The 14,190-nt window shown below is 37.2% G+C and overlaps 3 protein-coding genes across 6 annotated transcripts; all 3 read left to right on the top strand.

Moving 5' to 3' along the window:
• LOC104737444 (F-box protein At4g02760-like) lies at positions 361–4,701 on the top strand. 4 transcript variants are annotated; one of them, XM_010457616.2, is made up of 14 exons: positions 361–633; positions 1,168–1,289; positions 1,574–2,106; positions 2,329–2,504; positions 2,599–2,697; positions 2,886–2,996; positions 3,147–3,247; positions 3,332–3,444; positions 3,549–3,613; positions 3,699–3,771; positions 3,856–3,918; positions 4,021–4,079; positions 4,172–4,255; positions 4,349–4,701. In XM_010457616.2, the coding sequence occupies exons 3-14, from the start codon at positions 1,729–1,731 to the stop codon at positions 4,473–4,475; spliced, it is 1,449 nt and encodes a 482-aa protein (XP_010455918.1). In that variant the 5' UTR covers positions 361–633; positions 1,168–1,289; positions 1,574–1,728; the 3' UTR covers positions 4,476–4,701. The 4 variants fall into 4 exon arrangements, with proteins under 4 accessions (XP_010455918.1, XP_010455920.1, XP_010455919.1 ...); XM_010457618.2 differs by having other exon boundaries at positions 1,586–2,106; positions 4,349–4,475; XM_010457617.2 differs by having other exon boundaries at positions 361–648; positions 4,349–4,475.
• Positions 6,503–9,413, top strand: LOC104737441 (F-box protein At4g02760-like). Its single transcript, XM_010457613.2, has 12 exons — positions 6,503–6,876; positions 7,020–7,192; positions 7,307–7,399; positions 7,530–7,602; positions 7,902–7,979; positions 8,056–8,168; positions 8,257–8,321; positions 8,426–8,501; positions 8,597–8,659; positions 8,738–8,793; positions 8,896–9,033; positions 9,113–9,413. Exons 4-12 carry the CDS (start codon positions 7,566–7,568, stop codon positions 9,159–9,161), a joined length of 675 nt encoding a protein of 224 aa, XP_010455915.1. The 5' UTR covers positions 6,503–6,876; positions 7,020–7,192; positions 7,307–7,399; positions 7,530–7,565; the 3' UTR covers positions 9,162–9,413.
• LOC104737442 (protein GAMETE EXPRESSED 1-like) lies at positions 11,129–14,119 on the top strand. The gene is made up of 6 exons (XM_019235115.1): positions 11,129–11,628; positions 11,730–12,317; positions 13,121–13,247; positions 13,335–13,521; positions 13,615–13,759; positions 13,856–14,119. Exons 1-6 carry the CDS (start codon positions 11,144–11,146, stop codon positions 14,115–14,117), a joined length of 1,794 nt encoding a protein of 597 aa, XP_019090660.1. The 5' UTR covers positions 11,129–11,143; the 3' UTR covers positions 14,118–14,119.

The following is a 14,190-nucleotide window of genomic DNA, read 5'->3' as shown; positions in this document are numbered from 1 at the left end:
TTATTTTTAAAAAAAAAAAAAAAAAAAAAACAAGACTATGTGCATGCAAGGTTGTGATGACTATGTTTCATTGTTAATTTTTAATGGATCTTTGTTTTAATATTTCCTTCTTCTATTTGATATCTCTTTTCTTGTTCAATCTAGTTTATCTCAGCATGACTCTTGAGAAAAACATTGTGTTTATTCGTAACGGTTCAACATTAAATCGAAAACCAAAACATTGGAAAACCGGACTATTGACGTCAGTTTAGTATTGGGCTTCAAGGGCCCAATTGAGTAGAATTTTTTTATTGTGGGCCAACTAATAAAACCTAAAGATTCAATTTCAAACGGTCGGGTTTTAAAGATTCGGATCTTCGATCATCGTCTCACTCAACAACGCACAAACCCCACAGTAACATCATCTTTCGTCTCACATTCAGTGGTCTTCTCTCCGATTCAAAACCCTAAGCGAAGTTCCGATGGTTCCCGTGGCCATAATCAACAAGAACAGCATCTATCCTGTTATCTGAGTGTTCCTTCCGTTTCGGACTCACATTGTACGGGGCTATTTCAACTCAGGATCGTCCTCACTAATTCGGCTCGCGGGCTTCTCCGTTCACAATTTCCATCTCGTCTGATGTTATTATAAATGTAAGCCACTTATAGGTATCGAAATTGTTCACTTATTTCTATTCCTTGTTCTGTGCGTTTTTCAATCTATTGTGACTATGTTTAAGAGCGTGTTGTTCTTCCCTGTGGAGGATAAGTTTTGAAGTCTTATATTGATTCTTTGACTTCAGATCTTTTCTCGAGTGTTTATAGGGAGTATGAAATAGACTGTTTATGCTACTCCCACATAGACTAAACAAAGTCTTATGGAGAAGAGGTTGGTGTTGAGCTTGTGCGTTACAGGGTTTGTAGTTGGGACTTGGGAATGCACTTGGTTTAGCTAGAGTTCTTGTAGTTGGGACTTCACTTGGGTTAACTGCACATATTACCTGCATATTATTACTTATCAATTGTTCTAGATACTAGCAAGTAATGTTCTGAAAATCTTGCTTATTATTGCTTAATATTGGATTTAACATGCTTAGCCAATGGCTCTACTGTTTTTTTTTTTTTTTGTGTGTGCTTGAGGATCTGTCTTTTCATCTGATCTTATTTTTCTTTGTTTCGTTCAACTAGGAATCTCGTGAGAAGTCGAAACCATTTTAGATTACTGAGAAGAGATAAACTGCCCCGAATGGTTAGCTTGTCCGTATATCTTACAGACCTACGCTGATCTGAAGATTGTTATCTTGTAACTTGTAAGTATCCTTATTTTTAAAGCATCCCTAATATCTGACATATAAAGAACAACCCTTTATTAGATCCAGACTGTGCAAAGTTTGTGACTAATAACTGAAATTCGCGGGTTGTGAGATAAAAGCTTGAGCTTCGAGTTTTTATTTTACTTTGATTATTCAGTCTTGTTTGGCTTTCTGCCAGTATCAGTGATCGCTTCTTGAGTTTCATCTCTTCTGAGCAAACATTAGTCTTTCGGTGTGAATGGTGATGGTGACATGTATTTTATCATTTATTGTGTTTGTAGATTTTGTTTCAGGGATGAAGACTTTGTTGCAGATTTACTGTGAAAGTGAGACACGTGCTACATGAAATCTCAGACATAAATTTGAGCCTTTGGAGAGAAAATTTTCGTCTTGCATTCACTCCTTTCTAAGAAATTCCTTTTCTGCGTTCTGTGTCATGGACGCTCCCAATCCCAAGCGACCTTGCCATGCCCCTTCGGTTACCTCCTCGTTAGAAAACCCTTGTCCCCTCCCTAGTGCTCCAGGTTTCAACCAAAGCAACATCGATCTGACTATTTCTTCTTTCCTTTCATTGTCGGACTTGCCTTTGTTCGCCTCACCACTCTCTATTGGATGCTCTTTTGATCGAGTGCTTGATAAAGTTATCCCCTCAGCAGCTGGAACTTCCCATGATGAATTCGAGCAGGATCGTTTCCTGGATCGTACTCTCCAACTCGCATCGGTTCTTTACAAGTCCACAGAACGTTGCATCAGAAAACGCGCCACCCTCCAAAATTCCATATCGTGGCCTCTCCTCCCTGAACTAACCATTAAGGTAACAATTCCAACATTCTCATATCATGTATCTACTTTTGGAAGTATTGCGCTATCTCTCTACCCGCTTTGTTGAATCTGTAGACAGTGTTTTGGGGATGTATTTCCCCGCCTGATCTCATAATGGATGTTACAAATTAAGAATGCTTAAATTATAATTTGTTCAAGGAATGTGTTTTCTCGAGTGATGTCTAGCATAATATGTTTTCTAATGCATATTCAGGTATTCTCAATGCTTGACACAAAGTCTCTCATGCAAGCTTCTGCATGCTGCACGATGTTCAACAAGTGTGCCATGGATCGTGTATGTTACTCTCACATCGACCTAACAACCGCTGCCGAACATGTTGATAATGGAGTTGTGTGTAGAATGATCCATCGGGCAGGAAAAGAACTCAGGTGGAATTTCCTCTGCCTGGGTTATCTTATATTGTGGTGGAGCTTGGTCTATGTATCTATGAAATCATCTCTTAGGTTTCGTTTATGTTTGCAGATCCTTCAAACTCGGTTCTATTTCTCCCTCAGCTGGATCTACATCTTTGCTCACAAGATCCTGTCTTACCCCACTAACTTTTAATCATGGTTTTGCTGGGTATCTGCTTTATAACCAATATATACAAGTGAATGTTATGTATCAAATCTGTTATATTAATATGATTTGTGCTGTCTGCAACACCTAGATAAAGAAAATGGATTTTACCAGTTTTATAGAATAATACTGGTGTCTAATTAACATCTGTGTCATCTATTGAGCGATACTAACTTTTTCCATTCAACTAGGGGTTATTTGAGAAGTCTACACCTTTACCATCTCAGAATGATGGATGGCGAGTCCTTATCTCCTGTGTTGTCAGCCTGTTTAAATCTCACTGATTTGAAGATTGTTGGATTGTAAGCTGGCTTGGATCCCCTGAACTTCAGGAATTCTCCATTTCATTGTTGCTTTGTTTTATTTTTCCTCGAGGCGCCATCTTCTATGCTTTTTGAGTATTTTTTTGGTAGATTTTTTGTTGATATATATTTTTTTATTGCATTAATTAGTGTTTCAGGACGCTGGTTAAATCCACTAGAGCAGTTAGGTTCACTCACGAGAAACTGTCCCTTGATAGAGAACCTGTTCATAGAGATATTTAATTCAGCAGGTAAATGTTTGTGCTATGAATTTTTCCTTTGTATTTCATTTGAGTGTTTGTTCAAAGTTACCTACTTTGTGACTGGGAGTATAGGCCGTATAACAGAGTCAAGCTTGTTAGAGTTTGGGGATAATTTCCCAAACGTAATTTCGCTATCACTCCTATGTTTTCGGCTAAATGACGCAATAGCACAAAAATTAATTCAGGTATGGCTCCTCTGGTTTTATTGTTATTTCTGCTCTTTTCATTTGATACCATCTAATACATTTCTACAAACCCGAAATATATAATATTTGTGATGTTTTTACAGGGTTTTCGTCACCTGAAGCACATTAATTTGTCGAGATCGCCTGAAATTAGTGGTTGCTTTTTGAGGTTCATGTCTTTTGAGTAAATGTTAATGATATCTTTATTAAGGGTTTGGTAGCAAATTATTTATGGCTTAAGATTTTGGTGGTAGGAGTTTGGGACTTTGCTGCAAAGATAGTCCACTGGAGACTCTAATATTGTGCAACTGCAATTCTCTAAAGGAGGTAAAACACAACTAATTTATTCAGTTTTGTACTTCATTCTTAAAGTCACAGTCATGAGTTTTGACCGCATACATTGGAATTCAGATAGAAGTTTGGCTGTTTTTGTGTTCTTTACTGGACGGAGACTTCAAATCCATTCGACTAATCGTAAGTTCTTTTAGGAAATTTGCTAGTTTTACATAAATTTGCGTATGACACAAGTAAATTTTCATTATCTTAATTAATGGCTTCTTCTTTTTTCTTCTATAGGACGTATCTAACAACCAAGGTTTAGTCTCTGATGAAGGCAGTAGTTCTTCTGGACCAAGGTAACTGACTTATTTGTTAAAGTTTTCTTTTGTCCACGATTTTTTCATAATTGATTTGTTTTTACATATATATATACTGTTGTTTGTTGTAGATTTCCTATCGAGGAGCTGAAAAAACAGAGACCAGATGTCACATTTGTGGCAATATTTGAATCACAGTCATCATCGTCATCAAGGTTCATCAATAACTAGTTTTGTTAAGCTTTCATTTTTTATACCTAAAGTAATTGGATTTCTTTCTAAATGGTTGTGTTTTTGTAATATTTCAGCTCAGGTGAGGTATATCCCGACGGCACCTCTTCCTCGACTTCTGAGACTAGCAGCGAGAGCCTCCTTTCCTGGAGTTCTAATAATAACAGCGAGGATGAGCATGACTACGACATGGACTCTATATAAGTTCAAAGGCCCTTATAATTTATTTCCGGGGTACCCAGAGAGGTCTCCGAAAAGTCAAATATTGTTTCATTCTCTCCGAGAATCTAAATACTTTGTCTTCCTCCTTCTAATCTTCTCCGTTAATTGGTAGTTATGCTAATGGATTTGTCCAAGAATTCATGTAATCCGTTTTCTAATAATTCTCGAAGAAACACGATCACTTCAAAAGTAAGAAACATTCAAACTGCTTAATCTGCTGTGACGATCTCTAATCCAGTTATAATCGCAGCTTCCTGCTCTGATTCTGCATTTTACTCGGAATCTGTAGGAGGTCTGTGATTCAGAATAGGGTCAGCCTGTCCGCCGCTTTAACTAAAGAGAAAACGAAGATGGACTAAGCGACTATGACTTATAGTCTGAGTGAGTAATATAGCTCGGCCTTTTTATCTTCTTAGAAGAGTCAGCCTGTCCGTTGCTTTTCAGAGAAAGCGAAGACGGACGAAGCCACTATGACCTATATAGTCTATGAGTGAGGAAGAAGATCAGGCAATCTTCAGGCTTTTGACAAGAGATTCTCAAATTTTTGGCAAACCAGGTTAATCTTTTCAATAATTTCAGAAGGAAACGAGTAATAATAATAGTCTCGGCTTTTTATCTTCTTAGAAGAGCTGCAAGACTAGATGTTACATGCACCATGATCCTCATCCCCATTATTATAGGGGAGGAGCATTTGCTGCTAGAGAGTTCTGAAGTTGTTTGTTTGTTTGTTTCTAACATGTACTACTTTTTAAATCCACTTTTAAGTTACGAAACGACAATTTGGATACTGATAACTAAGTTTGAGACCCTCACTAGTCACTCTATGTGGTTGCAAGTTTACCAAATTCTTCCAAAGTCCATAATACGCGATAGTATCATTAATTCTCTCCTCGGATTTAGATATATGAGGGAGTCTATGTAAATCATATCATGGAATCTATTTGGCCCTTTATATATATATATAAATAGAGGTCTCCCAAACGTCATATATCTTCCTTCTCTCCAAGAATCTGAATCGTTTCGTCTTCCTCCTCCTAAATCTTCGAATCCATGACTCACCTACTCCAGACGAAGAAGACAGAGCTTGTTGCTTAGCAACAACAACACCAATCGACTCACTCAAGTTTCGAATCAACTCGCTATTGGGGCATGTGTTGCGACTTATCTCAAACTACGTGCTCTAATTATAGTTACTGAATTCCCTGACAGGTACACTTCAGCTTATCTCAAAAGGCCAAAAGGAATCACGGACGTCTTACCTGTGGTTGTTGCACCATTTGCTTTTGCAATTCAGCAACTCGGCGTTGTCAACATCACTAACCTCCCTCATAAGGCACGTTATGTCCCAGTTCTCCCTCCTACAGGACATCAGTACGGACTTCCGAATAACCAAGTTTGGAACCCTGAGGCGTACGCACAAGCTGTGGAATATGCTAGAAACTTCGGACTCCACTTTCATGTGGTTGATACGAACCTGAAGACCGGTACCGCCTGGTGGTTACTGAGACAACACTTCTCTGAAGAAATGTTCGAGTTAAAGCTCCCGTTCCCGGAGGTAAACTACACTTCTGCCATGGCACTCACTTTTCCTGCTCATGAAAGATAACGAGGACGACCTTGACCCATCAAACGATATTTTCGATCTCACCCCTTGTGGAGAGTCCGACTACGGTTCCATACTACGTAATCCTCACCGTGGATCAACGTCACCACGTACATGAATATTGATGAAAGTGCGAAACAGATCGTTACTTAGTTCTTTCATGTAACTTTTGAAACCACTTTTTATGTTATGTTCTCCGCCAAGTCAAAATTGTTTCATTCTCCTATGCTCTGCGAAAGAAACTCTCAACCCGAAAGCACTCTGTTTTCCCAAAACCGTAGTGTTTATTCTAATTCTTAAACCTCCTCGTTTTATGTCTATTATCTTAAAACGCTGCGTTTTATTATTTGGTGTAATTAAATTGAAAGAGAGTCTAAATCTTTCTAATTTCGAAAGTTGTCTTCTACTCTTCTTGTCGCCGTGATGGAACCTTCTCAAAACCCCAGCAAGCGACTTTGCGGAATCCAAAACCCAAACCCTAATATTCTCCCTAATGTCCCCGGTTTCGAACAGAGCCACGTCGATCTGATGATCTTCTCGTTCCTCTCGTTGCCGGATTTGCCTTCGTTATCCTCGCCGCTCCCCCTCAGCTCCTCCTTCGACCGAGCGGTTGAGAAATTGTTCGAAGCTTCTGGCGATGACTCCGTTCAAGATCTTCTCACTGATCGAGCATTCCAACTCGCTTCTATTCTTCAAGATTCAACCAATAGGTTTTTCCGAAAGCGCGCTTATCTCCACAGTTCCAATTCATGGTCACTCTGCCATAACCTCACCGTTAAGGTTACAAAATAGTGACTTCATACCCCTTATGTTCTATATATGTTGAAAAGATGTTCCATTGATGTACGAAATTGAGAATTATTAGATTATACATTGAATTTTGAGGATGTGTTGTAGTATTAAGATGATGGTTTAAAATGCAGGTCTTTTCGATGGTTGATACAAAATCTCTGATGCAAGTTTCAGCTTGTTGTACTATGTTCAAAAAATGTGCCATGGACTCTCTTTGTTACTCCCACATTGACTTGACAAGTGTAGTAGATGTTAGAACTAGTGTTGTGTGTAGTATGCTCCTTAATGCTGGAAAAGAACTCAGGTCAGAGAGATTTTTGTGTCTTCATGAAATCCCGATTCTTTTTTTTTTTTTTTTCCTCCTTTCTTCTTGATGCAAGTATCTAATCATCTCTCAGGGTTTGTTTGATGCATGCAGATCCCTAAAATTTGGTTGCTCGGATAGATCTACGAAATCTTTGCTTTCAGAGGCTTGTCTTGTCACACTATCCTATCAGGATGGTTTTCTTGGGTATTGGCTTTATTACCAAAACTCTGTTTGACTCTACCATACATAGAAATTGGTTCTACTGGTTTCTGTGGCCTTGCATCTTTGATATAATAGTATATTTTTCTTTTTTTTTTCTTTTCTATTCAACAAGGAATCTCTTGGGAAGCCTACACATATACATTCTCAAATGGTTGGACGAGGAGTCCTTATGTCGTGCGTTATCGGTCTGCTCAAATCTAACCTTTTGCACCATTTTGATAAGTTCCAAGAATTTATGAATTCAGTCACCAAAGAACGACACCATAGAGAGACTTTGGCAAAGGAGAGAATTCCAGCTCGTAACCTAAACCCTATATAAGCCACTTCCCCTTTTTAGCCTACCCACTCAACTAACCGATTGAAACGTCTATTACTGATCTTCCAAGTCTCTCATATATAGGCTAGTTACAATAGTCCTAAGCTGGACTAACAAGCTTTGTCACATTTTTCTCACTTTCTGCAACATTTGTGTTTCCTCTTACAGGGTTGTCATTAGATAGCGTATTAAATTGTCTCACAAGAAAATGTCAGCATCTGTTCTTAGAGAAAGAGTTTGGATATGGTAAAGTTTTTCCACTGTGATGCTTTGCTTTTGTTTTCCTTTCATGATTGCTTAAGCTGACCCTAATGTGTGTCAGCTAAACCGTACCGTATATGTGGTTTGTCCTTTGAAAGAAACTGCCCCAATATGACTTCACTATCAGTTATAGGTTTTGACCTAAGTGATAAAAACGCCTACCTCCTTATTAAGGTATGGCTCTTTTGGTTTTGTGGTATTTCTTCTATTTTCATTTGGTGCTGTCGAAATCTTTTACAAAAATATTGGATGCTTTTTGCAGGGTTTGCGTAAGCTTAAGTACCTGAACCTATCCAGAACAAAGATAATCACAGGACTCTTTTTGAGGTTGATGTTTGCTGCGCAAACATATTGATGAAGATATCCTACTAAGTATTTTTCTCTTTTAGCAAAATTTCTTATGGCGGAGAGTTTTCTTTTCTGATGGGTAGGGATGTAAGCCGTGATGACTGCATAGACTCTCTGCTCGAGACTCTGATATTGCGAGATTGCAATTCTCTAGAGGAGGTAAAGGAATTTAAACATAATACAGTTTTTCTTTTGTTGTTGCATCTCATATTAATGTCACTAATATTTGACCGGTTTGAGTTACACATATTCAGAGAGATGTTTGCCTGTTTTTGAATTCGTTACTCATAGGAAACTTCAGATTCATTCGACACATTGTAAGTTCGTAATAACTAGTACTTTACTTGTTTTGGTAAAAATACTGCTGGTTTACCCATACTCTTTTTCTTCAATAGGACGTTTCAAATGAAGCCGGATTGATTTATGGCAACAAGCCATGTAGCAAACCACTGTAACTAATTTTTTATTTTATTTTTTACCATTTAACAATCAGTAATAAAAATAACTCGGTTAGTGACGTACCGGTTTATATGGCCATTGTTGTGTGTTGTAGGTTTCCTCTGGAAAAGCTGAATGAAGAAAGACCAGGGATCACTTTTGTGGCAGAATTTAGAACACCACCACCAGCAGCAGCAGCATCATCATCATCGTCATCATCATCGTCATCATCATCATCATCATCATCTTCAAGGTTGATCAGTTTGTTGTTAGGCTTTTAAAACAATATATTAGGAATTGAAGTTAAATGATTTGTCGTTTGTAAAATTCAGCTTAGGAGATTCTTCCTCTAGCAGTGGAACTGACGACGATGAAGACTGAAGTGTGACTTGTGAAGTTGTGATAATTGTCTTGTCTTCTTTTTTTGCGAAGACAATATTTAGGCAGTAATTTTTTTTTTATAACTTTAAACCAATAGACGAGTAGTATTAAAACTTTTGTTGTGTGGTAAATCCACTGAGTCGACGATCTTCAGAAATGCAAATTCAGTTATATCGCGCTCTTTCATGGCGAACTCAGCAGCAACGTACATACTTGAATGGACTCAAAAGAAGAAGATGCATCGCAAACATTGCATCGAATTTTCACTCGTCGAAGAGAAGTACTCAAACCCAAGATCCAAATTAAACCGAACCGGATTAAATTAAAATCGAACCGGGAATTAAACCAAACGTTTGCGAAACGTTTACATCTTCTTTTGTCAAAAGAACCTGTTCATGTTACCTTTTTGATATCCCTTTTCTCACTTTCATCCTAATCACCGACTTCAACAAATCAAAAAAATAAATTCTGCTAATTCTTCTGTTTTCTGGTAAGCATTGGTTTTAGTCTCTAATCCTTTAATTACTTGCTAAACTGTTTAGAATCATGTAAGGTTGTAGTAATCTGTTAAAGGTTGAAATTACGTTTCGTGTTTATTTTGGTACTTGATTTGTTTTGCCACGTCTCTGTTATGAAATCGAGTGACAAAGAGGTTGAGAGTCTTCTCTTATTCAAAGTAACATAACTATTTTTACATTTTTTGTGTTCATCCATTGTGTTTTTTTTCTTTCTTTCTCTCCTAATATCGACTCTGAATTTGACCTTGGTCATGTGATTTTCTTGTTCTCTTTACGATATTATTTCTGAAGAAATTTTGTGTTGTTGGTTTATCTTTTATTAATACGATTAACTTATGAGATCTCAGAAAACGAAAAACAAAGTGGATACAGAGATTCTTCCTTATTTTAGAAAGATTTTTTTCTAAAATATTTTAACGAAGATTTTAAATGTCTTTTGTTTTCTTCTTTTTTAATTTGCAATTTGATTCGTTAAAAAGGATAAATTTCCATTTATCTATAGGGGAAGTTCAAGGGGTTTCCTTTTCTTGCGCTCCAAGTTTTTGTTATANAGAAGTACTCAAACCCAAGATCCAAATTAAACCGAACCGGATTAAATTAAAATCGAACCGGGAATTAAACCAAACGTTTGCGAAACGTTTACATCTTCTTTTGTCAAAAGAACCTGTTCATGTTACCTTTTTGATATCCCTTTTCTCACTTTCATCCTAATCACCGACTTCAACAAATCAAAAAAATAAATTCTGCTAATTCTTCTGTTTTCTGGTAAGCATTGGTTTTAGTCTCTAATCCTTTAATTACTTGCTAAACTGTTTAGAATCATGTAAGGTTGTAGTAATCTGTTAAAGGTTGAAATTACGTTTCGTGTTTATTTTGGTACTTGATTTGTTTTGCCACGTCTCTGTTATGAAATCGAGTGACAAAGAGGTTGAGAGTCTTCTCTTATTCAAAGTAACATAACTATTTTTACATTTTTTGTGTTCATCCATTGTGTTTTTTTTCTTTCTTTCTCTCCTAATATCGACTCTGAATTTGACCTTGGTCATGTGATTTTCTTGTTCTCTTTACGATATTATTTCTGAAGAAATTTTGTGTTGTTGGTTTATCTTTTATTAATACGATTAACTTATGAGATCTCAGAAAACGAAAAACAAAGTGGATACAGAGATTCTTCCTTATTTTAGAAAGATTTTTTTCTAAAATATTTTAACGAAGATTTTAAATGTCTTTTGTTTTCTTCTTTTTTAATTTGCAATTTGATTCGTTAAAAAGGATAAATTTCCATTTATCTATAGGGGAAGTTCAAGGGGTTTCCTTTTCTTGCGCTCCAAGTTTTTGTTATATATATTCACAACTCTTGTAACGTAATAATCTTCTCTCTCTTTTGTTATTTTGTAGGTGATCGATCACACATCTCCTTCAGAAAGAAGAAAATCAGAAGAGACCAAATAAAAAGTCGATTAAATGGATCGTTTGAGCAGAAGTTTTCTTCTGTTTTTATTGGTCTTACTTATAGATTCTCCATTAACATGCCACAGTTGGGGATGGTTCTCTTCTTCTTCATCGGAAAACACTGACTCTTCTTCTTATTCCCGGTCGTCTCATCATAGATCCAACCCCGAGTTCTCCATTGAAGTTTTCAGTGACCAGAAGGTGGTTCGTGTACTTGAAGACGCTAAAAACAAGCTTGTTGGTCCAAACAGTTGCTGGCAAAATGCTTATAGATACCTCTTCTCTGGCTGCAAAGAGGCAATTGCCACAGAAGAAAAGAGAAAGAGGTTTGCTTGGCATTTAAGCGATTGCTTTCTTAAAGACTCTGGAAGACGTGCTTTTCCAACTTGTAGTGATGATTCAACAATGATGAGTTGCCTCAAGAAGCTTGATGATCATGAGCATAAGATCTATCTCGAGTTCATGCTTGAGACCAACACCATCTGCCAACAATTACAGTAAGATTGACTCTCTCAAACATGAGATTTTATTACTTTTGATTTGCGAATTGGATTCTTAATTTGCTTCTTTCTTTTCTTTTCTTTTTTTTGTATGGCAGGAGTTACGCGTTCAAGAACGAGATAGAGAGACTTGTGAATGAGCTGAAGAGTTCAGCTCAGAATACAGAAGATAAATTGGATATCTTGGAGAGTAAATCTGATTCTTTAATGCAGAGCTCGAGCTTGATTCATGATTCTCTAGGGTCAATAGATGCTCGGGTTCAAAACGTGGCTCATGTGACAAACACCATAGAAACTCGTATGAGTGGACTGTCTCAACAAACTGCAGAAATATATCAAGAACAAAAGAGTATTGCAGAATCACAGTTGGAGCTAATGGACGGTCAAGTGAAGATGAAAGAAACCTTGAAAGATGGAATGGAGATGTTCAGTGATGCCTATACTAACATCCAGAAAGGAGTTGATAAGTTGAAAAGCGATACAAAGCAGATTGAAGGGGAAATAAGTGTACTCGGAGATAACCTATCAACTAGAATGAATGATTTGCATAGTAAAACTGATGACATTGGAGTTAAGGCTGATAGCTCGTTGGATAAACAACAGAAGCTTTTAGATGGCCAATCTGTGGCACTTGACGGTATTCAGTTTCTTACACGGTTTCAGTCTGAGGCACTGCAAGAGAGTAGGTAAGTTTCAGTTACATTAGAGCACTTTTAAGTNGTAAGATGACTCTCTCAAACATGAGATTTTATTTCTTTTGATTTGCGAATTGGTTTCTTAATTTGCCTCTTTCTTCTTCTTTTTCTTTTTTTGTATGGCAGGAGTTACGCGTTCAAGAACGAGATAGAGAGACTTGTGAATGAGCTGAAGAGTTCAGCTCAGAATACAGAAGATAAATTGGATATTTTGGAGAGTAAATCTGATTCTTTAATACAGAGCTCGAGCTTGATTCATGATTCTCTAAGGTCAATAGATGCTCGGGTTCAAAACGTCGCTCATGTGACAAACACCATAGAAACTAGTATGAGTGGACTGTCTCAACAAACTGCAGAAATATATCAAGAACAAAAGAGTATTGCAGAATCACAGATGGAGTTAATGGACGGTCAAGTGAAGATGAAAGAAACGTTGAAAGATGGAATGGAGATGTTCAGTGATGCCTATACTAACATCCAGGAAGGAGTTGATAAGTTGAAAAGCGATACAAAGCAGATTGAAGGGGAAATAAGTGTACTCGGAGATAACCTATCAACTAGAATGAATGATTTGCAGAGTAAAACTGATGACACTGGAGTTAAGGCTGGTAGCTCATTGGATAAACAACAGATGCTTTTAGATGGCCAATCCGTGGCTCTTGACGGTATCCAGTTTCTTACCCGGTTTCAGTCTGAGGCACTGCAAGAGAGTAGGTAAGTTTCAGTTACATTAGAGTAGTTTTAAGTTCAAAGGCAATTATTTTTGTTTTCTAACTTTTGCTGCAACTTTGTAGGAATACATTGCAACGGTTGAAGGAATTTAGTCAGGAGCAACAGGAAGATCTTGCAAAGCGGCAAGAAAAGCTTCAGGAGGTTCATGATCATCTGTATGAAAATTCAAAATCAATGTTGGAAGCTCAGGTCAGTCCTCTAAACCTTTATACAATACTTCAATCACATAAATCAATCTTTTATTTTTAACAATCTGTTTTTGTTTTTGTTTTTCAGGTAGCGTTTGAGGCAAAACAGGCAAACATGTTTGTGGCTTTGGATAAGTTGTTTGCTTTGCACAATGCGATGCTTCTCGAGTCCCGAGTGATAAAAGCCTTCGTCATCTACTTCTTGTCCATCTTTGTCATCTACATGTTTACAAGTACAAAACAAACTTATATCATAAGGCCAAGGCTTTACATTGGTAAGTATCATATTCCAAATCTCTTTCCTCATACTATATTTATAACAGTGGAATACATTCGTTTAACAGACCTTTACCATTTCGCTGATGCAGGTTTGTGCGTCACCTTAGCATTAGAAGTGGCAAGTTTACGCTACGTGAATGATGCGGAGCGTCAAGCATGGATTATAAACATTTTGAGGTCTTTATTCGCTGTTCTTGCGTCAGCTCAGCTTCTTCATTCTGTTTTCACATACAGGTATGACTAATTAAAATGCTAAAAAAACAGGAAATGTTTTGAACAAACCAAAAACTCAGGATACTGATCTTATACTCCTCTTGTCTGAATTTGCAGGGACTATGACGTACTAAACCACCAGATCTTGTTAGGATTAGTTGATAAAGTTAACAACATTCTAAGCAAGAGAGAGATGTCGTGGGATGAAGAAGATACAGAGAGCGAAGTAGACTGGACATCTTGGGTCGATACAGATATAACCGATGATGACAAAAATCTTGGAGATCCTGATTTCAAAACCCCACAAGTGATCAAGAACAAACCGGATATTACTTCTTCGACGATGACTAGAAGAGTGTATAACTTGCGTCCGCGGTAGACAGCAGCAAAGTCTTTTGACTCTATATATAATTATATTGTATGCTATTATTGTGTTGTAATAATGTATCCTA

The sequence above is a fragment of the Camelina sativa genome, chromosome 13 (genome assembly GCF_000633955.1).
Source record: "Camelina sativa cultivar DH55 chromosome 13, Cs, whole genome shotgun sequence".
In the NCBI taxonomy this organism is placed as follows: Eukaryota; Viridiplantae; Streptophyta; class Magnoliopsida; order Brassicales; family Brassicaceae; genus Camelina; species Camelina sativa.
This window is presented reverse-complemented; position numbering and strand designations above follow the sequence as displayed.